Source organism: Rhododendron vialii, chromosome 10a (genome assembly GCF_030253575.1).
Source record: "Rhododendron vialii isolate Sample 1 chromosome 10a, ASM3025357v1".
In the NCBI taxonomy this organism is placed as follows: Eukaryota; Viridiplantae; Streptophyta; class Magnoliopsida; order Ericales; family Ericaceae; genus Rhododendron; species Rhododendron vialii.
The window spans coordinates 13,016,459-13,038,978 of NC_080566.1; the positions used below are offsets into that span (position 1 = coordinate 13,016,459).

The 22,520-nt window shown below is 38.3% G+C and overlaps 2 protein-coding genes across 2 annotated transcripts; both read right to left on the bottom strand.

Annotated features, from left to right (window-relative positions):
* Positions 1 to 134: 134 nt before the first annotated feature.
* LOC131304370 (uncharacterized) lies at positions 135 to 6,878 on the bottom strand. Its single transcript, XM_058331593.1, has 6 exons — positions 6,477 to 6,878; positions 5,242 to 6,023; positions 4,065 to 4,529; positions 2,887 to 3,954; positions 1,912 to 2,098; positions 135 to 1,334 (listed from the first exon to the last, which is right to left on the bottom strand). The coding sequence occupies exons 1-6, from the start codon at positions 6,787 to 6,789 to the stop codon at positions 373 to 375; spliced, it is 3,777 nt and encodes a 1,258-aa protein (XP_058187576.1). The 5' UTR covers positions 6,790 to 6,878; the 3' UTR covers positions 135 to 372.
* A 4,664-nt stretch (positions 6,879 to 11,542) lies between these two features.
* Positions 11,543 to 14,023, bottom strand: LOC131303972 (cyclin-D5-1-like). Its single transcript, XM_058331057.1, has 5 exons — positions 13,585 to 14,023; positions 13,283 to 13,369; positions 12,843 to 13,143; positions 12,590 to 12,723; positions 11,543 to 12,327 (listed from the first exon to the last, which is right to left on the bottom strand). Exons 1-5 carry the CDS (start codon positions 13,849 to 13,851, stop codon positions 12,121 to 12,123), a joined length of 996 nt encoding a protein of 331 aa, XP_058187040.1. The 5' UTR covers positions 13,852 to 14,023; the 3' UTR covers positions 11,543 to 12,120.
* Positions 14,024 to 22,520: the final 8,497 nt, after the last annotated feature.

Sequence of the window (22,520 nt, forward strand, 5' to 3'; positions counted from 1 at the left end):
CATTTTTATTTGTCTCTGTGTAGATCTAAATCTTGTTTTCTATTTTCCTTTTTGTGTTGCTTTTGTTATTTATTTAATGAAGTTCTTGCTTTTCACCAAACAAAAAAAACCCTCATCTCAACCCAAACATAACATTAATGAACCACGCAAAAGGAATTACTTCTTCCAACTTACCCAAAGCCTAAATATATAATGATTGCGAAGCACGTAATAGTGCAAGGAAATATGGTATGGTAAAAGCAGTTTGTGGTGAACTTTCAAAACAAACTGCACATTTCCATTCAACATCTTACTAACAGTTAGAGATTGTCCATTCCCTTGCACATTTCCTCCGTTGACTACTTAACTTGCAAATTTTAGCAACAACAGTATCTATTCTTCCTCCATTTGATCCTTCCAAAAACCGTCCATGTTACTTCTCTGAACAGGTTCAAGCAAAACCATTGCACTCTTCAACATCTTCCTTTCATCCTCATTGCTGATCACCTCAGCTTCTCTCTCTAATTGCGGGTAAATGCCGTGCACAAAAGCCGACATCAATTTCAGATCTTCCCACTCTCCGCGTTCCTGCTTAACCAATTTCGCATAGACGAAGTGTGCGAGTCCTAACACCATTTCAAAATCCTTCCTTTCCAGCCCACCTGCTATACCACTCAAGAAAACCACCCCAACTGCCTCCAATACGTTTGCATTTCCTCTTAAAAGTAGAATTACCATTTCTGTAAGTTTCTTGAACGCAGGAAACTCCAACTGTTCAGAAACTTTCTCACTTTCCTCATCCGCAACTTCACTTATTTCACGGAATTCAATTTTTGCTAACATTGTGAGCCATAATGGATAACAGGACAATTCAGATTCTCTGTCTTCTACAGTTTGCTTCTGTATGTGTGCTGACCCCAATGCCAAAATCAAGTCAGGTAGCCACGGCTTCATTGCAGCAACAACACGTGTTGCATAACCAGAGCCCAAAAACGATTCAATTGAAACTATTAGATCGAGAAGACCATTGGCGAGGTTATGAGCTTCTGGGGGAGGGAGTGAATCTCCATTGGAGCTTACAAGGACTAAATTGAGCAATTTGGCGAAATAGGTGAAGGAGCTTTTCCAACAGAGGAATGCATCTTTAAAATCTTCCTCCTTAAACTGCACCTTGTCACTGGATTGTTGCTTTAAATTAGACATAATGAACTCCACATAATCCAGTGAGAATTTCAAGCACTTGACTTGACTGAAGGAAATAAGACCCATTGCAGTTGCATCGACAATGTACTTGAGAACTGCAGTCAGGATCTTCACTGTACTGAACATCCTTTTCTGTTCGCTTAAAATGGATTCTGCATGAAGTTGATAAATAAGCTCAACTAATAGTTTACCAATACTATTCGGAGTTGGGACAGAGTTCGAAGAAATAATAACAAACTAACAATGGTCCAGAAAGCTGCCATATTAAATTGGTAATTAACCTGCAAGAGGCCCAACATGAAACTCTGAAATGTTGTTTGTGTTGAATATAAAGTGCAGGATCAGCATGGACAAACAAGAGAATTGATATAAACTATCAAAACAAACTGACCCATATATTCCGAAATGCAATCGTTTTTATCATAAAACCATTCCAGTTACATTCAATAGACAATCAAAAGTTTTTTTTTTTTTTTTTGTTCTACCACTTCTCAGCAGTTCCCCGAGTTTTGGTGATAATTGGAAAGTTGGAACTTCAGAGGGGAAAATTGGCCAACAAAGTCCTTCAACTGAGGAGCACTAAGTGCAGGGTCAAACTCACAAGATGAGAAACACTATGCCCATTTCATCGATCATTGTTTTAATTTCAATACTCACAAAATATCAGCAAACGAGGGTTCACTAAAACAGATGCATTCAGGCAAAAAATACCCTTCTGCCATCACTGACCTCCATCACTTGGGCTTGAGGTTCTGATTTCTGAATCTTTCTCTTGCTGGCCATGATAGCTTGTCTTCTTCCTCCTCTCCTGCTTTGCTTCTGACGGCAATTCGCTGGAGTTTCCTGTGTCACCAGCTTCAAATAACTTCTTTGTACAGTTGAATAGATGATCCATGGTCTGTTCCAGCAAAGTTGGCTGAAAAACCACAGATTCAGATTTTAAACAGTGGCAAAAGAATAACCAATCAAAAAGTCATTAACACAAAAGGTGATGGAAAAGGTAGAGTCCAGTTAAGGCAGATTCCCTAATATAAAATCAACCAAGAAAGCTTCAAAATTCCCACCATTTCATATGATTCACTAAACATGATAACATCTATGAGAAGTGCAGAAGTTGGTATTTTGTTCCTTCAGATCCCCGTGATCTATCTTTAAACAAGAATGGCATTGATAGTAGAAATTCCATCTACCCTTTTCTGAAACTTTGGTACTTGCAAAAGACCTTCCATGGTAACTGAACCAAGAGGAACCAATTGATTTAAAGACGAAGAAGACGCATTGTACAGAAATCACTCTAGAAAACCAAGCAACCAATGAAAATCAGTGACCACAAAACAATTAATCCAGATTTTCAGGGAGATGTAAATCAGAAATAGAAAAACGAATCTGAAATTCGTGAAAGGGCTGATCAGGAGAAATAAGGGAGAAGCAGCCAAGCTTATTACCGGACATATGAGAATAAGAAATGGGAGTACTTCAGTATGCATGGAACAAGAAAAAGTAAAAGAGGATTCATAGACATGTTCAGGTCAGGAGGTATCAAGTCTCGACGAGTTGTTACAATCGATTAGACAATCCAGATTTCATGTGTAGCAAATAAGACTTGAGTTCATGTACAAAAGCAACAGAACAATCTCAGGTGATAAACCTTATTATGTGTTTAAACCGTAATCAACAAAATAGTTCTGCGCTAATATCACTTGCCTCCAACGATGATCTTGCAGAATCAGTAGAATCTTTTTTCTTGGTTCCATGATTGTTTACTCCATTTATGCTGACATTTTGAAGAGACATGTGGAGAGTAAGAGATGTATATGCCAAGATTGGAGATGTGTCCATATAATCGCAATGCCTGCACTGTACAATGCTGACTTCAGAAATGACCTTTAAAGCAAAGAATGCGATTTCCAAAATTTGAGACTTCAACATAGCAATTCGACTGTTTTCATCTACAAGCAAGTCCTTTATCTGCCAGGCTATTCCTAAAGCAACGGAATACTCCTCTTCAAATGAAGATGTAGACGTGGTGGAAGACTTTTTCCCACTGACATGTTTCCCCTTCGTAGACTTAATTTTCCTTCGCTTGGCAAAGGGATCAGTGTGACTTGGTATTTCTGTGCCAAATTTGGTATGGCATCCATGGGCAGTGTTTTGCAAAATCCTTGCCAGAGTTTCAAATATCTCATCAAACCAATTACAAGACAGCATCATCTTGTGGATGGACCTCACTTCAACTTGCCTTTCCATGTTTCTGGATAAACCACAACAACTTGTGACCAAAGCCATGCAATCATCAAAAAGCACACCAATATCATCTGGAGAGACGAAGGAAATGATCTCACAAACAGAGGACTGAGCACGCTGAGTAGCTGCAGCACCAAACAAGCATCTCAGCTTTTCAATGGACAACAACTCCTTAATGGTAGCCTGATATGATACCTCACTCACTAAGCTTTTGCAAAGGTTGGCAATGGCGACTAGTAAGCCATCAATCTGATCCCCATCAAGTTTGTTACGAGACAAAACCAAACTGATGCAAACTTTGACTAGCTCCATGAGAGAATGCAAAGATGCCCCTTCTGATAGAGAAAATTCACAAAACCTTGCCCCAGCTATGGGAGACCGTTTAATTAATGTGACACACCGATTACATGCTTCCTCCACAGTTACTTTTGAGGGGAAGTATGATGGCATCAGAAGTTTAGTGATTTTTTGACCAATCGGCGGTTGATCACTTGCAAGTGTTGACAGTAATAAATCCAGGCGCACAACCTGTGAAATATCAACAGAAAAAAGGTTAATCAACCATTGAGGACAAGAGGCATCACAAATAGTTCTTGTTTATAAGGACTCCAAAATTTAAATTGCAAGGTAATATGTACCTTATGAAATTGGAAACTCCTAATGTCCCTTAAAAGAAGAAGGAGATCTACAAGAGCAGAGCGATTGGCAAAGGAAGAATCGAGAATCAGATGCCCCAATCTTGGTAGAAGAACTTTAAGAATCTCATGAGATTGAGGATTGCCAAGCAAATATACAATGCCATTCAACGTGGCAAGCCTGACCTCATTGCATGGATCATGAGTCATGTCGTCAAATATTTTGGTGATTATCTTTGTGATGGTAGACGTAGGAATGATTTCCCAAAACAGATGAAGAATGCGAGAGGAACCTTCTACTGCTACAACCCTCACATCTGGACAGTCATCCATCAGTAATCTCTCCAACAAAAAGAATTGTTTATCCAGCAGCGTATCTTTGACCTCCTTTGTAGAATCAGGATCTTCAAGAGGGAACAGGTCTAGAAGTAGATGCAACGCATTTTGACGAACATTTGAGTTGGCAACCTGCCCAAATTTTGCAGTAACATCGAAAATTAAGCTGGCTCAAATTGTCCAAATAAATAAGTCATTAACAAGTTGAAGAACTAAAAACATAGTTGAGAACTCAATAGGCTATTTGCCTAGTATACTGCAATTTTTCTTTTGCTAAGCCGTTGGAATTCCCAAAATAATACATTCTCGAAGAGCTGTATATTCTTTGTGCTGATCAATAATGATTACAATATCGGGTATGGTTTTGTCGATGATTTGGTGGCAAGTAATAGTGCATTTAAGCCTTACTGAGCTGCCTAAGTCATTACTCCTTCCAAATCTATTGAAGTATACATTTTCATAAACGGAGACAGTGACATGACAGAGTGTTCTAAAAGTTAGTGTAGGTGGGCGGGGCCTAGACACTAGGTGGCCACCCAACCCGTTGATTAGGCGTTATGTACCGGGAATTAGTCGATGATTAATCCCTCATTGTTCTTGGGTTGTTCTTCACTACCCTTGTTACCTTGATTGATGCTTTTTCTTTGTTTCTAATGAAGTCTTATTTTTCTCATTTACCATACTGACAGGTCACAACTTTTCCATGCATGTACATGATAAATCAAGAAAATGAAACAAGTTCCAATAAGCAACACAAATCAGTTGTGGCCACCATATAGAGCTATTCAATTCAAGCCAACTATCCAAAATGGCAGCAAAAATACATGAAGAAATCGCAAAAAACCTGAAGTGACCGGAATATCACAGGCTCAGCAAGGCAAAACAAAAGCTTCTCAACACCATCAACCGTTCTTTGGGCAATAAACCCTCCCAAAACCCTTCTTATCGACGCAGCCAACGAATCCGAACTAGCATGTATTGCCCCCTCAATCAACCCCTGCAGAAACCCATTCTCAATCTCATCCCTCAAGTTCCCCTCAACAAGCTTCCAACCCCTGAACAAAATCTCACCGTACGCCTCCAGCATCGACTTCCTCCCAAACGGAATCTGTGATTTAATCATAGCCAGTGCCTCCTTCAACAACTGCCCACTTAACCCAAACATATATGCTATGAACTTCCTCCCATCCTCTGTCTTTAAGTACAAGGGAGTGATCGCACACCTTATCAGCAATAGCTTCAAGTCCTCAATGCTCTCATCATCAAAATCAAACAACATGAACGCTTCGCGAATTGCATAAACTCTATGCACATCCACTTTCTTCTTCAATGTCAAAGACCTCGACAGCAAAACTGGCAACGACTGTGAAATTAGGGTTTCTCGGCCGGGAAACTCCGATTTCCACCACAAATCGCACAGACTCGAGACCTCCGAGAGTAAAACCGGATCCGACTCGAACAGGACCAGATTGTCGTGCAACTCGCGAACAGCCAGTAACAAATCGGAGGGTGAAAACACCTTTTTCGGATGCGAAATGCATAGAAGCGCCACATAAGTATAAATCTGAAGCTTCTGAATCACATTTTCTCTTTCATTGACCACTTTAGACTCTTCATCTTTTGTGCCTGATGTAGTAAATATTTGATGTTGGATATATTTGTTAGAATTTCTGTAAACGCAAATAATAGGAGGCCACAGTGACAAGGATATATATATTGAGATAATGCCTTAAGTCTTGAGGAGTTACAAAATCCATTTGTAACTTTCAGCCAACGTTCAAATCCATTAACCTCCTCTAATGGAATAATTGAGTACTCACATAGGTAACATATGAAAAATTATTGGTACCTATGGAAAATAAAAAAATTATCCTCTTCCTTTGTTTGGTTTGAGAGGAAAAAGAGAAGAAAAAAGTCAAATCTGCTCTGACACTACCTAGCTCCTCAAACTTTCTATCTCGTATCCTTTCCTTTCTTTTCCATATGTACCAAACAGGGCGTAAGGACAATACTGTCAAGAAACAAATGCAAAAAACCAAATACATAATTGCTTAAAATGTGAATCAAAATACACAACACCTGAATCGTCGATGTTGTTCTTGGACGCGTGGCGGGAAGAGCGTCGGGGGCGCTTCGCGGGCGGGGATTTGGGAGACTTGGCCGGGTCCACGGGGGCAGGGGGTTGGGAGAGTTGTTTGAAGCGGGTGATGGACTGGGAGATGAGTTGGTGGAGAGAGAGAGGGAGGGAAGAGGAGAGAGAGGAGGAGGAGGGTTTGAGGCTGTGAATTAGGGTTTTGAGAGAGGGCTTCGCCGATTTGAACCCCAGTTTCGCCGCCGACGAGAGGAATTCTTCGGCGGAGGTCTGGAGCGACGAGCGGAGTCTCTTCTCCATTTTTGTGTTCTTTACGCAACTGACTTTGCTCAGTTCTCACATCTGGATTTTGAAACGTTGTGTTGTGGCGCTCAGTGGAATTTTTCGAACGAGTGGATGGGCTGGGCCTGGGATGGAGTAAAGTGAGTTTGGGTTTGGTGTAGCGGGCTTAAACTTGGCAGGCCGATATCACACCTGTTTTTAGGGAAAATGACGGCCCAGGACGTGTTTTGATAATTAATACCCGCCAAGGACATGCTGAGAACATTTGAGTACATTTGTTAATGCTGAAAATGTCCTTGGAGGGTATTAATTATCAAACACGTCCTTGGCCGTCATTTTCCCCTGTTTTTAAGGCTAAATTTTTTACTCCGTATTTTTTAAGTACTTATTTCTCGCTTTATAAGAGAATACACCACTTTTAATTAAAAAAATAATTAATTATTTTTTTTAGCGGAACGAGGCCTAAGTTTGGGTAGCCCAAGCCTATCAATAAAATAGAACCACTCCACTTTTTTGGAAGAATGAATTTTTAAGAGACTGGTCAAGCTATTGGACCGTAATTACGTTGAACTCTATGGCACATTCTCGAAATGCTCTTCGTATATGAAACACGAAAACCCTAACATATTTTTCTTCTTCTACGTCCTTCTCCCTCAAACGCGCGACCAAATGAAAATCTAACCTCCTTCTCCCACTTTCCCTGGCTTTCAAAACCTCGTAAGGTTTGGGTTCGAACATGGCCTCATTTTCTCTTTCCCCTCTCTTTCGAAACCCTAATTCCATCGATTTCGATTCTAGAGGTTTGAAACTCAAAAACAATGATTTGAAATATGTGATTGAATTTATGGTAACATTTTGCTTGCTTTTTTGCAATATCGAAAACTGATTTGTTTGCAATCACGAATGTCGCCAGATAAACTTGAGGAGGCTCGAAGGGGATTTCCAAAGCTATTGAAGTCGATTATTTGATATCAATTTGACAAGTTCTTCGTGCACAATGAAGAAACGTAAGAGAAATCTAGACAATAAGTAAAATGTTTGATACGTGACGCCCTCAACACCTATAAGTTCGATTCATCATCACAATCATCATCTTCTTAGGGTTCATTGCTCATGTCTTGCAATCTCTTAGAACGTACATGAGGACATTCTCTCAACTAAGCATAAAATTTGCATCTCAACGGATAGAGTGCAAAGAACATTCTCAGGCACCATCTACCCCCTGATTAATGCTATGTCGTTTTCTCATGGTGCTTAGAGCATTAATTTGAATGAGATTTGCATTTCATATTGAGATTTTTATAATGCATAGTGTGTTTTCATGGCGCGATGCCCATTACGAAAGTAGCTCGAGCGATTGCCATTGCGGATATAAATGATCAGATGGGTTTGTAGGCATCAGAGATTCGACAACCAAGGCGGCATGGGTGGTATTTTTTTTTTTCCATTCCGCTTGTTGGTGGAAGGGTTAGCCATGGGAGTAGAGGATAGGTTTGGGGTTGGCTATGGGTAAGGTGGGTAGTGTAGGGTTGAGTTTGGTAATCTATGGTTTAATTAAGGAGGAGTTAGTGAAGAGTTGGGCTCGTACCATGTGTAGGATACAAGTCTATTATCCATTAGATTTTTGACATTAACAAAAATAGTTTTGACATTATCATTTTTCAATAAGTTGGACATGATTCATACCAACTTTGGTTTTAATAAAATTTGCAAAGCAAATTTGTACACCTATTTATCAGGGTCGGTGACAAACATCCTATTTCCTTTTTTTAAATTGCAGTGTCATTTTTTTATTTTCGTAAAGATACGCCAAGAATTTAGCCATGCTCATCAAAGTATAGAAATGTGCTTATTAGGTTTTGTTGTTTTTTTTTTATCTGAAGCACATATCATTAAAATGCCAAACAGCACTTACATCGATTCCATCCGAATACAAAAGGAAAACTACAGCCAACCCATCACAGAGAAATACACAATAAAAAGCAGATATAAAGAGACGAAACTAATGTCTAGATTCTAAGCCAAGCCAAAGGCTCACTTATTAGGTTTGATGATGTCTATGAACTTTTATTGCTTAAGACCATGGAGCATGTGAGTTTTTCCATTATACATCTATATGTACTTTATAACATTGCAAAGTGACTTTTTGGGAGGAGATATAAAGCTCCCAGTGACAATTTTTGAAGAAAACTAAATGCAAATAGCATCCCAACATTAAATAAGGTAAGAGAAACAAGATTGGTTCCATATAAGTTGCTTCAAAGGAAAGTATGAAACCTTATGATGTTGAACTTTCAAATTATGATTTTATTGAATACAAATCAATCTTAGTTTGTGGAGTTTACGATGAAATCGAAAATCAGCACAGCACGAAATTTGAAGTTGTGAAATGTGTTCAAGGGTTGACTGATTTACTAGTCGAGTCGATCTCAGACGAACTTGCGACAAACTGAGCTCAAGCATCGTGTTATTTTACGAGTCTTGATAACAACATATTTATAAACTGGCGACAAGCCCTGCTCCAGTTCTATCATAACCAGGGAAAGAAAAAAGAAAATACATGACTTTAACCTATTTACCACGGTGCTTCCTTTTTTTCCACAAATGATTTTTGGTGCTATCTCATAAGACAAAAACATGTGAATTCACAACATGTGTTTGACTGGAGAATTGGCATCTATTGTGACCAATCAGAAGCTGATGGATCAGTTCTTGCTTTACCGAAGGGGTTTGGCCAAGTGGGTACGAGAAAGCTAATAAGTGTTTTTACTCAATGAGATTGCTTGTTCAAATTCCACGGTGGCCGAACATTTCAAATCTTAGGGCCACTGGAGGGTTTGCACGGTTGTTAACTTCAGGACTCCGAAATTAGTCCAGGTACGCGCAAGCTGGCCCGGACATCTGGTTAGAAAGAGGAAAAAATCAGAAGCTGATGGACCAGAGAACAGGGGCAGTTATACTCATTGTAGAAAAAACACTAGCGCACAGGAACAAGGGACTGTCCCTGAAGAAACTGTAGCTATCGGAAATTAGGGTACCATGCCAGACTGGAGGTCTTGAACCCCCAGGGGGAATCCTCTGACACCTATTTTTTTGCCATGAATACTAACTCCTCTTCTCAAAGAAGATGAAAGGGTTGGGTCCTACTTCATCAATGGCTATAGGCATTGATGTTTTGAGCTCTATTTGAGATAATTTTTGTTAGGTTGTGTTCGAAATTTGTCAAATAATTTATGTTTTTTGAATAGGGAATGCGGCAAGCAGTAGATTTGTATGCCCTTAGATTCAATTTGAGTCGTCCAGGCCGAGATGAACGACCGGATCAGCCACTCGACACCACTTTGCAGGGAGATGCTAGGCAACATCTCCTGTTTTTCCTTTCTGTTCATAAACTTCCCAACAAATTCATAATCCGAATACTGTCTTAAAAAGGTGAAGTCATTTAAGAGTTGTTTCGAGATGTTAGTCAACTTCTTAATGAACTTCAATGGTGAATTCTATCAGCTTCTTAATGAACCAATTTCACTTCTTGAATGAGGAAATACTTCATCAAAATAAATAAATAAATTCCCATTTTATTCTTTTGGTTACATTTGAGAACTTCATGGTACAACATAATTCTCCAAAAGGCAGGGGAGAGCGAAATTTCAAATGAGCAAGCGTTCGTTTGATTGGTAAAATTAGAAATGAGGTTGGAAATTTTGTCTCACTACAAGGTTAGCGTCTGAATTTTGTATCTATTGGATAACTAATCTCGCAAAAGAAATGTATACTATCTCGAGAATGTGGTTTCGTTATCCTTATTAGTCGGGTAAAATTACTCGTTCCACAAGATCATGTGTTGAATATTAGTCCGACCAATCCAACGTGGCCGCAACCCTACTTCGGCAATGGAGTTGATTGGTGCCAATAATAGGGGTACAACCTCAAGCCAAAATAGTCCGGTTTACAGGTTCAGTAAAAAAACATTTGGAATCTGGTTTGGGGGGGTATGTACGTAGTTCTTGTGTGTGAATGGAATGGTGATTGGAATCAGTTGGCCTTTTGCCCTTGGAGCGGCTTGAAAACCTTCTGCTGCTGTTTTGCCGGGGGGGGGGGGGGCGCGAGGATTAGCATATTTTGGCTTCTCTTTGTTGCATAATGTTTAATCTAATGCCGTTCGGTTTTGGGCTCTAGGCGGCATATGATTGTCGGGGTGTGTAGGTGTTAACTTTGTTGGCTCGTATGCTCCTTGTTATGATGCCGTTGTGTTTTGGATCTTTTTTAATCTTTGTAATCACTTTCAAAAATTAGTAAATTTCATTTTTGCTATTAGACAAAAAAATCATTTTGCTACTCGTTCAGTCCCGATTTTCCATTTTCAGGTTTCCAAATTAAGAAAACGTAGTCATTATTGCACTTTTCATATTTTTGTTTTCTCTTTTACCCTTCAAGTCTTTCAACAACATCATCATTAACTTTTCTTGTTTCTAGTAATAATTTCAAAAGAGAAGGACGACAGAGTAAATTCATCTATTTTTGCCAGTTACTTTTGAATTTGGACAAACAAATGAAGACACAGGGCGTATCGTCTACCTGCACATTAACTAAATGGTAATCTTGCAAACACGAATTTGGGAGGTTTCATGAACCCCAAACAAAGCACAATCAAACAGTGAAAGAGAAGTGGTTGCCCACCTACCAAAAAGCATCCACCAACATTCAAACATATCCAATCACACTCACCTTTACATTACTTTCTTTTTGATGGCCCAAAATGCAGCACAAGATGTATCAAATCAAACAAAAACAACTCCTTCATTCCTCAAATCCTAATGGCTTTTGCCCTTTAGAAAGACACTATAGGAAGCATCCCAAGCCCCCTTATCAATAGGTAGGGCTTCAACATCCCTCTACATTACATTTTTTCCCCAATCAGAATAAGAGGAAAATAAATATAAAAACAAATTTGAAAAGTTGTTAAGCATTCAAGAAAGCAAAGCTCTACCCAAAAAAAAAAAAAAAAAAGAAAGAAAAAAAGGAGGGAAAAAAAAAAAAAAAGACTACTAACAAACAGTCTTCAAAATGGCCTTCTGCACATCTCTTTGGCCCTCAACTTGTTCTTCCTCATCGCTAAAGTTATCATTTTTTTTTCTTTCTATCTGTTTTTCTCTTTATTTCTCCTTTCACTATTTGCTTGGTTGTCACTGGCTGGAAAACTTTCTTGGGTATTGGAAAATGGAAACCCCCAACCCAAAAATAAAATTGAAAGAAAACCTTTTAATCCAACCTATGAAAATTGTAGGAATCGATAGAAAAATCAAAACCAATCAAATCTTTGCTAAAATGGTAGTAAAAAAAAACTTGTTATTACGGTCGATGATTTTTCAGGTTAGGGCAATTCTGGTCGCAGCCATTGTAAGTGAGTCTTCTCTTAGTGCCAACAGCAGAGGTGATCAAGGGATTCTCCCGAACATCGACCGGGCTCGAGTTAGGGGACAATACCGCTGATTTCGGTGTACTAGATTTTTCCATCTTTATTTCCAGCATTAGATTGTAACAGGAGTGTACATCATCCTGCCATTATAACAAACATGAGATCATTAGACACTACCAATTCGTTTCGGTTCCTAACTTTCGGAATCAACTTTGCCAAAATACATTTTCGAAACTATTTTTGAACTCACGACTGCTTAACGATCGATATCGTGTCTCTTTCTTTCGATAGCTACAAACGAGTTTCGAAAACCGTCAACCAACAATGTTTTATTGAGAAGAGTTACACAAAATAGATTCCGAAAACGTTAAGAAAACAATCTAAAAGCAATGGAAAACTCACTTTTGGGAGGGACCCCAAGGATGGGATGACACTCATCTTAATCTCCATTGCATTTCTTGTTAACTGATCATCCGAAGCTGCCAAGATCGCCGCGAAAGCAATAACCGACGGTCGAAAATCTATCAAATTAATCTCTGCATCATAGTTCACAAATCCATTAATTAATAAACCAAACATAATGCACGTACATAATTACCGAATCAGAAACACATTCCAAAACCAATTTCTCAGTTCAAGACTAGTAGGAGAATACCTTTTGGGACAGCCAAAATGAGTTCTGTAGCAGTGGAGGCCAATTCTTGCGGCTTGCAATCTTTAAAATCAATACAAAATTTGGCAGTGAAGTAATTCAGGTAAGCGAAAGGAGTGATCGAACCCAACTTCCATTCCAGTGTAGTCAAGACCATTAATTCCATTTTGTGAATCCCATTACTCGGGAATTCGATACCGGATACGTGGTACTTGGACAACTTGGGCGCATTGGGCTCCTCCATTTTCGCGGCAAGCGATAGGCACGCCACGGATAATAATTGAATTGCCCATAATATCCCGTTCTACAAAAGTCAACAGGATTCCCGAATAAGATAAAACAGAATAAGATTAGTCGAAGCGCATGTAAATTGGCTGGTTGGATACTGAGTTATGAAAAAAGAGGAGAAAATCCCATCTTTAGAGAGGGAGAGAGATGCTCACGCGGATTGAACGCTTTGAAAGGAACCGATCGAAGTATGTCAATGACAGAAGAGCTGTTTTGAATTGGAACCCAAAGATAGCCCTTGTCTGTATCAAAAAGAAAAACAGAGCTTTTCAAGAACCGAGTTGATGATGGCAACATTACATTGATAGGTTTAGAGAGTGTTTGGACAAAAAATTACCCCATATTGTTCGAACACACCTTAATATACACGCATACACACAAAGATTCAGAGAGAGAGAGAGAGAGAGAGAGAGAGAGAGAGAGAGAGAGAGAGAGAGAGAGAGAGAGATTTACATACGCTAAGAACCCAGTTGATGGCGCCCAACCGGGCACATTTCAACCAGCTATCACTGTGGAGAGAGTACTGCCCATCTTTTTCATTTTCAAAAACAGAGCCATTGAAATCCAAGACGGTCTCTTCTTCGATCAACAGTTGTATGTACTCATCTTCAGATTCAGAGACGGTAGTAAATGGGTCGTCCTCTTCTTCTTCTTCTTCTTCTCCTAGTTCGGATTTTTTCAAGAAATCTTCGTGGCACACGAGGTCTGTGAGGGAAAATTTCATGATTCTCCGTCTACTAGTACTATACTGCTACATGTACAAGACAGAAGAAGCCTAGAAAATGGGTATTTCAAGATTCTAACTGCTCAATCTAAGGGGATTGGATTGAGCAAATCTAGAGAGAGAGAGAGGGGTAGGTTTGAGATGATGAGTAGTAGCGGTTTCAGTGCCGCCAAATTTCGCGGATGCAATATAGGGGCGGTTATAATACCCTGCATTAAACACACGTGGTGACACGCCCCTAATTTCTCCAAATGTTGGGGGATAATGGTATTTCTAGATGAAAATAACATACGGAGTAGTTAGTTTTGGACTACAATTAGTTTTTTTTTTTAGTGGGGAAACTACATTATTGGTCAGAAATTAAATTACTTTCGCCAGCAGTGAGAAACCGTGGAATGGTTTTCCACCACCGTTGTTACTTATTACAGGGCTCACCGTGCGTATATTATTGGTTTGAACCGTTTGTCTTGTAGGGTCTGCAAAACAGTATATTCATGCAAAAAATTAACTTAATCAGACATCGATTGGTGTATCAAAATTTAAATTTTGGTTTATAAAATGGATGGTTATGGACTGTCCATTTTATAAACTAAAATACAACTTTTGGTATACGTATCAATGTTCGATCAAGTTAATTTTTTGTGTAGATATACTATTCTGTGAGTCCTACAAAATGAACGATGAATAAATGTATGGTGGGACTCGCAATGGTAGGTGGTGAAAAATCCATCGTTTTCAATTTCTATTGTTACTTCTATGGTCCCTTTTCTTTCAATTTTGCCAATTCGATCTCTAAAAGTTATCAAATTTGTTTATCTATGGTCAAATAGAAAATTGTTGTTAGATTGCTAAAGGAATCAAATTCACTTTCCCTCATTCCTCTCGCCCGAAACTACCCATCGGTCACGTTGCTTTAATGGAATTACGGGTCAATTTCTTCCAATTCACTGGTAAGTACGGTGGGTAAGGATTAGAGCAAAGTCTAAGTATTTTCAAATTCACTTTTGTGTAACTTTGCCTGATCTAATGAATAAAGAAATTGAACTATTTTATTTCATTCTTTTTCCCTTCACATTCTCGCTAACAAGACAGAGTATAAAACATTATAAACCAAGACCATTGTGCATATGTCACGCTTTTGATTTTAAACATAAATAAAGATAACTTTCTATAAATTAAATCTCACACTAACGTACAGAACCTCCAAAAGAGTTTGCAATGTCCATTTCGCAGATTTGTAATTCCAGCACCATAAGTTTCAAAATTTACACTTTAAGGCCCCATGGCCGAATGTTACATAAGTACGAAATAAGAGAGGTTCAACAAAAGGTTTACAGTAATCGAATGTCAAAAGTTACAGTTACATCCTAAAATGTGATTTGCAAGAGATGATAAAGAGATTCTTCGGTGAAAGCTTTCAAAAAAATATGTCATACGTACATGTCATGCTCTCCATGATACAATCCTTGTTTTGTACCTGAAAAATATGAAGCTACACTAGCTCAGTAAGAAAAATCTCTACAAGCATTATATGCAAATGAGATGACAAGTATAAATGAGAAACAAGACTTCGGATGATAATGGATCATATGACAAAGCACAAATACTATATCAATATTCAAGAATTCAAACAAACCCTTTGCTTTTATCAATCAACTCATGATTATTTTACAATTCTCTTTTATTCATGTTACAACTCACATTTACCCAATTCAAGTGATTACTGATTCATGTTCCGGGAGTTGAGGATCCCGTATATCCCCCATTGACTTTTGATAAGAACTTGAGAAAGTTCTCATTAGTGTCACAAAACGAGTGGTGAACCTAGAAACATTCCGGGTATTAGGACCCCGTATACCCACACCACATTCTAGGTAGTTATGACCCCGTACATCCATTTCACATCCCGGATCTTAGACCCCGTATATTTGTAACACCTCATCCCACATTGAAAGTCTACATGGATGATCTTAGGCATATAACTGCTTCGTTCGCTCCAATGATAATAATAATGCGGAATAATACCCAAGCGTAGGGCCTAAAACGTCTGTTGAAGCATAATAAACCAGAAATCCGGGATCTTACCCAAGGGAATAATTATATGGCTTGCTCGGATTTGTAGATGCAAGTAGGGGCTTTCGGCTTTAAGACAGCCAACTTTGTTTTACTTTAACGGTGGAAATAAAAGGGCTAAATTAAAAAAAGAATTAACTAGAGAAAAGATAGGCTAGGTCTAGGAATTATTAACACCCAAGACCCGAGCTAAATCACACTTTTCACCCAACTACACAATTTAAGATACTTGGTTAAAGTTCTCAAATCGGAAAATAAAATAATTTGAGAATCAAGCTAGCTCTAGAATTCATTTGGCAAATACCTCGTGCGAAAGAGCTCTAAGCATCATGTGTGGTGGGTAGGCAAAGCTCCCACCTACACATGATCAAAGAGGTTAACACCTCGGTGATTTAACAAACAAACCCGAACCCCACATCAATTTTCAAATCAAAATTTAAAGCTTTATTGGGTGCAAAATGCAATTTTCGCCCGAGCTATGAGATGCTAATCACCCCATGACCTAACCCTTGAAACTACTCACTCATATCTAGAGAGATAAAAGCAAGCAAAAATCTACTTGACATAATTGAAATAACAAGTCTAGAAGAAAATTAGAGATTAAGATAGATCGGGAGAAGATAAACAACTTTAATAAAGACAATAACAACAAAAAGTAACAACTAATAGCAGAAAATTAAAAGATAAGTGCTGAAAAAATGAAGAACAACAAGAACACTCAAGAACAATTTGAATCTAGATCTAGATTTAAAATTAGGTAAGCAAATCTAATTCTACTTTTCTATCTACTTTTGTACAAAACAATGAAATAACCTTTTATACTTCTAAGATCCGCGCCTGGAATATTCCCTAGATGCTCCGAAAATCCACCTCTAAACCCCTCGGCATCGATGGCAACGGCCTTAGAGTGCTCTGCTAAGGGGTTCGGCATCGATGTAAAGCATTTCCTTCCATCGATGCCGAGATGGATAAGAGACTGGACCACTGCTCGGCATCGATGTAACAAATGGCATCCCATCGATGCCGAGCTCAATAGCTCAGAATTTTGCCTTGGCTGCCTTCCTCTTGTTCGGGCAATGACAGGTTCTGCTCGGGCAAATCTTCTTCTGCTCGGGCAATTCTCTACAGCATCTTATTTTCATTATCTAAACTTAAGTAAAGATTGCATTTTAAACCTTTCTTTTACCTTTTCTTTACTTTAATTTATTTAATGAAAATAAGAAAGTACCCCTCATTTGGAAACAATGGCATTACCAGAATTTTGAGATTTCAATCCAATCAAAATGTTGACCCCCAGCTTTTAGTGTAAAACAGAAAACAGCACACTTTTCTATCGAATAAATGGCTCAAAACATGACCTTAATCTTTGAATAAAACCTTGCAATTTTGAAATTGCTCTTAGAAAAATTCAAGAATCAATTACCGTCATTTTTTATCTTGAAAATCGATATTTTTTCGAAAAGTGATTTTTACATACTTAGACAGATTTTCAGGGGCCGACAGGGTCTTCATTGGTTCCTCAGGTACTTGGACGCACTCGGGCCATGGATGATGTCAAAATATGCCTTATTCACATGATTTACCTGAAAGCACTAAAAACATACCTTATGAGTAAACGCAATCAAGAAGCAACTAATTAAGCGATGAAATTAACTAAAACTAGATACTAGCGCACCCTGCATTGCATTAACGGGTGCTTATCAATAACAAACCTTGTGGGCTACTACTAGTACCTTGTGCTTAAGCTTTTGGGCCATGTGGTGTGGCCTGTGGATCAAAATCAGGGTACTGGGCCAGTGGTCTGCTTGGGGCGTTACAGGTGGTATCAGAGCCATCCATGTACACGACCGTGTGGGCCCTTGGAGTTGGTTTGATTTATAATGGTGACTATAGTGCTCAACCCCTCGCGAGGGCGCGAGGCTTTAAAGTTGGGGAGATTGTAACACCTCATCCCACATTGGAAGTCTATATGGATGATCTTAGGCATATAACAAACCTTGTGGGCTACTACTAGTACCTTGTGCTTAAGCTTTTGGGCCATGTGGTGTGGCCTGTGGATCAAAATCAGGGTACTGGGCCAGTGGTCTGCTTGGGGCGTTACAATATTCCTTTCACGTTTCGAGTCTCAGACCCAGTATGTCCATTCCAAACTGTTCGTATCCCATTTCTATTTCAGGAGAAAACAATAAAACAACAAGCATTTCTCAATTCATCGACAAACTATCCTCTATGTTACATGTGTTCATAATATATCCTTTATGTTACATATGTTCATAATATACCTATAAACTTATCCTCGAGTCAACATATTACGTCACCACGCCTCGACTAAGTATTAAAGAGCTCATGTATATCATTATTATCATCATTGGTCCATAACTCATTATTAACTCTTCTTTAGCCAACTGGTTAATCTTTCGTGTCAAGTTCTCCACATATCACAACAATTCAATAACCGTTCGTAATCTCATTAGTAATCAATCGTTGTATCCCCACTTAAGATACAAGTCTCCACGCATTCAATTAAAAATATGACGACGTTCGATTCTCGCTCAGTATGGGTCAAGGGAAGACAGATGTTCAAATGTCCTTAGGGATATGTATCTCAATGTTACGAAGTGGTTTGAAGGTGTTGAGAATGGATTAGAAGTGATCGGGGTTCGAAAACATGGGCGAATGAACATTTTTCAAAAGTTTACCATTTAGTTTCGGAACTGCAAAAACTCAGTTTCGAAAGAGAATAAACAGAACCATTTTGTTCCGAAACTACAAAAACTCAGTTCCGGAACTACCTGCAGATTTTGGGCGATTTCACAGACTTTGACAGATTTCTTCTAGGCTCGAAACAAGCGATCAAACACAACAATAAGGCACCAAATTAACTCACAAACATATTTTAGAGAGTGAGAAATCCCTACCTCAAAATTCAAAGCCGAAACCAAAGACATTGGTCGAGCCCTAACTTCAAGTTTTGAAATCCAACAAGAACTCCTCCACCGAGCTCCACCCACGTGATCCGAGAGGCAAAGACACTTGAATGAGGTGAGATATACTTGGGTTTCACGGATCCATGGTGGATTTGAGGTGTAAGTATGAGAGAGAGTGAGAGAAAGAGAGAGCCGAGGAGAGAGGTGTGTGTGTGTCGTGTGAGAGAAGAGAGGCGTGAGTGTTAAGAGGGGTAGGTAAGGGAAATATTTCCCTGATACACACACACACGCACATACATATATATATATATATATATATATATATATATATATATATATATATATATATTCACATAACTGTTGGGAAACGATTATCAGAAACTAGTAATGACGCATATAGATTAGACAACAAAAATTACAAAACCCTACAAGGCGGAATTAGGGTTCTACCTCAACTCCATGCGACACGAACGCTGGTTGAATTTGTTATAGCACGCCTTGCTATAAACCATGAATACTGCTCGACGGTACCTTACGATCTTCTATCATATTCCCTGCACATCTAGAACACGAACTGAGTATGAACTCTTTCGTGATCTGTTTGCTCTCTCTGAGCATGCCTATATTTCGTGAATAATAGAAAAACGTGTATTTGACCTAGAGAACATAACGTGTATATATAGTGTTACGATAGGGACCTAAGAAATAATAAGTCTGGGCTACCAGTGTAAATAAAAAAATCTAATCCCACTAGGATTCTATTTCTTATTTCACTAATTATAATTCACCTCACTAGATAATTATAATTGCACTATCGTCTTTATCTCAATTATATTACGAGCTCCATGATATTAAATACTTATTAATTTCCCCACGTTAATATTACAAATATCCGTTGATTAAAATAAATTACGGACAATAACATCATATTACATAAGCACCCTTCCACTAACCATTTCACCACACCAACTCCTAAACCTCTATATCCTTACATAATTAACCTTCCAATATATAAACATATCAAAATTCTTATTTTTCTCTCAACTCTAGCATTTTATAAAACATCAAAATTATTAAAATTAAACACAGGTCTCTACTGCATATACGTATATGAACCTGGGGCTCTACTTTCGTTCCTTAATGGTAGTTTTTTCTTAGAACTCTATCTCTTAAAGAAGACAAGTAATAATTGCATTCAAATTTAAATTTAAAGGCACCATTTTCATCATTATTCTCATATCATATTCTAACTAATTTAGAACCCTCATAGTGATTTATAAGGAATAATTTTGTAATACTAACCAATTTATATTTTGACAATTTAATAATGACAAATATCCTTGCATTATACACACGTGGTACCACGCCGGCCCCTTATTTCTCCAAATGTTGGGAGATAATGGTATTCTAGGTGAAAATAATGGAATCATTTTTGGACTACAACTAATTTTTGAGTGAAAAAATATATATTATTGGTCAAAGATAAAATTACTTCCACCAGCTGTAGAAATTGTGGAATGATTTTCCACCACTGTTATTATGGGGCCCATTGTGCGTATATTATTGATCTGAATCGTTCGTCCTGTAGGGCCTGAAGAGTAGTACATTCATGCAAAAAAATTAGCTTAATCGGACATCGATAGGTGTATAAGAATTTGAGTTTTGGTTTATAAAATGGATGGTTATCGATTGTCCATTTTATAAACTAAAATACAACGTTTGGTATACGTATCAATGTTCGATCAAACTGGTTTTTTTGTATATATATTCCGGGACCCTCTAAAAAAATCGCCCCAAGTTCCCGATCGAATTTTGATGATTCGAGTCGCTCAATGTAATCAGAATGTGATTTTAAAGGAACCCGCGAGAAATCAGCAATAAAAATGACCGGGAAGGACTTCATCCGAACAGTTTTTTATTAAACTTTATTAAACGGTTCATTAAAAAACTGCTCAAATCAAGCCCTTTCCGATTATTTTTTTTGCCAATTTCTTGCGGGCACCCTTAAAATCACGTTCTAAACCCATTGAGTTGCTTAGATTATCAAAATTTGATTGAAAACTATGAGATTAAGATTTGGGGGATTTTTTTAGAGGTTTTTTTAGGGATCCTTTTTGACATGACTAAGTAGTTTTAGGTATCTAGAAACTCAACTAGTTATATAGTTTATTCCTTTTGTATGAGGAAAATGGTGGAGGAGGGGGCAATAATAAAGCATAGCAACACTCTCTCGGGGAAAATGGTAGAGGAAGAGGCGACCAGGCATAATAATTTTTCCCTGAGCATGACCGTAGGAACTTTACACTTGTAGCGGGCCCCCAATAAAATCCTCAAAATTCATAGGCGTGCACCGCTCTATCCGAGGGCAAAGAAATTAGCAATAACATCGATCGATCCCATGTATGTAAAGAAATATCACCTGGATCGATCTCATGTAAATTTATGAATACTATGACGCGCGCATGACATGAATGTTACATAAATTGATGATCTATGTACATATGCATCAATGTGAAATGTTTGGTCCACACACACAGCTGATAAGCTTTTCGTGTTAAGTACTCATGAGCATGTAAAAACACACGTGAACTTGATTGTAAGGGCCAATGGGGGAGCGTATTCACGTGTGGATGAAGAAGGCTGGACCAATAAAGGTTCATGTTCAGACGCTCCTCTCTTCAAAAGTAGTAGTATGTTTTTTGATAACTCATGTTTTGGATATCAGTTTATGCACATCTCGATCAATTTTTGGGCATTGAAGATAACCTTTGTCTTTGTTCGCTTTCGTTTTCCAGAACCACTCCCTACCTCTTAGTACGGTCTCCATTAAGTTTTCTTTCAATTATAACTCTCATTTCTTTATCTACCACTCACACCGCTTTGCAGGGAGATGCTTAACCTTGTCCAGGTTTGAGGCGGGTATGAGTATTCGGGGGGCGGATATCACATAATCATAACCGTACCATATTTGAGTGTGGAATTTTTTTTCTACCACACCTGTACCTATTGGGTAAAAAATAAAATAGGCAGGGTGGGGCGGGTACCCATTGGGGTCGGAGGAATTGACATCCCTATCCAATCGAGTCCAAGAAGGAAATGGGCAATTGGACAAAATCCATCCCTTTTTAAAAAAAAAATAATAATAACAAAATTTCATTTTTCTATATCGCAATTTATACTAATCTGTAGTGACTTTTTTTAAAATTTTCTGTAATATTATTTGACTTTTCAAATTCATGTCAACTAAAGAGATGAGAAAAAAAAAGGAACCGAAATTCATTTCTATAAAAATTATACTCCGTATCTCTCTTTTTATTTATTTTGTTCTTCTGTAACTTTTTGTGAAAATATTCTTCAGAGATATTTACGCCATTTTACATAGGTCCCGTTTGCTAGCACTTATGATCCAATTTATTTAGCTTATTTGCTTAAAAAAACTAATGAAGAGCTAACGTTTGTTACCTATTATGAATAATCATTTATTTGACTTTTCTACCTTATTTAACCCAAAAAAATTAAACCCATGTGCATCGGACCAGATTTGGTTTGGCTTTATACCAATGTTGCTTGTTCGGATTTAGATCGGATTCAAATGCTCAGGGCTCTAGGTAGAAGCATAGAAATAGGACCCGCGGTAACCTTACGGGCTCGGGCTCAATGCTCGATCCA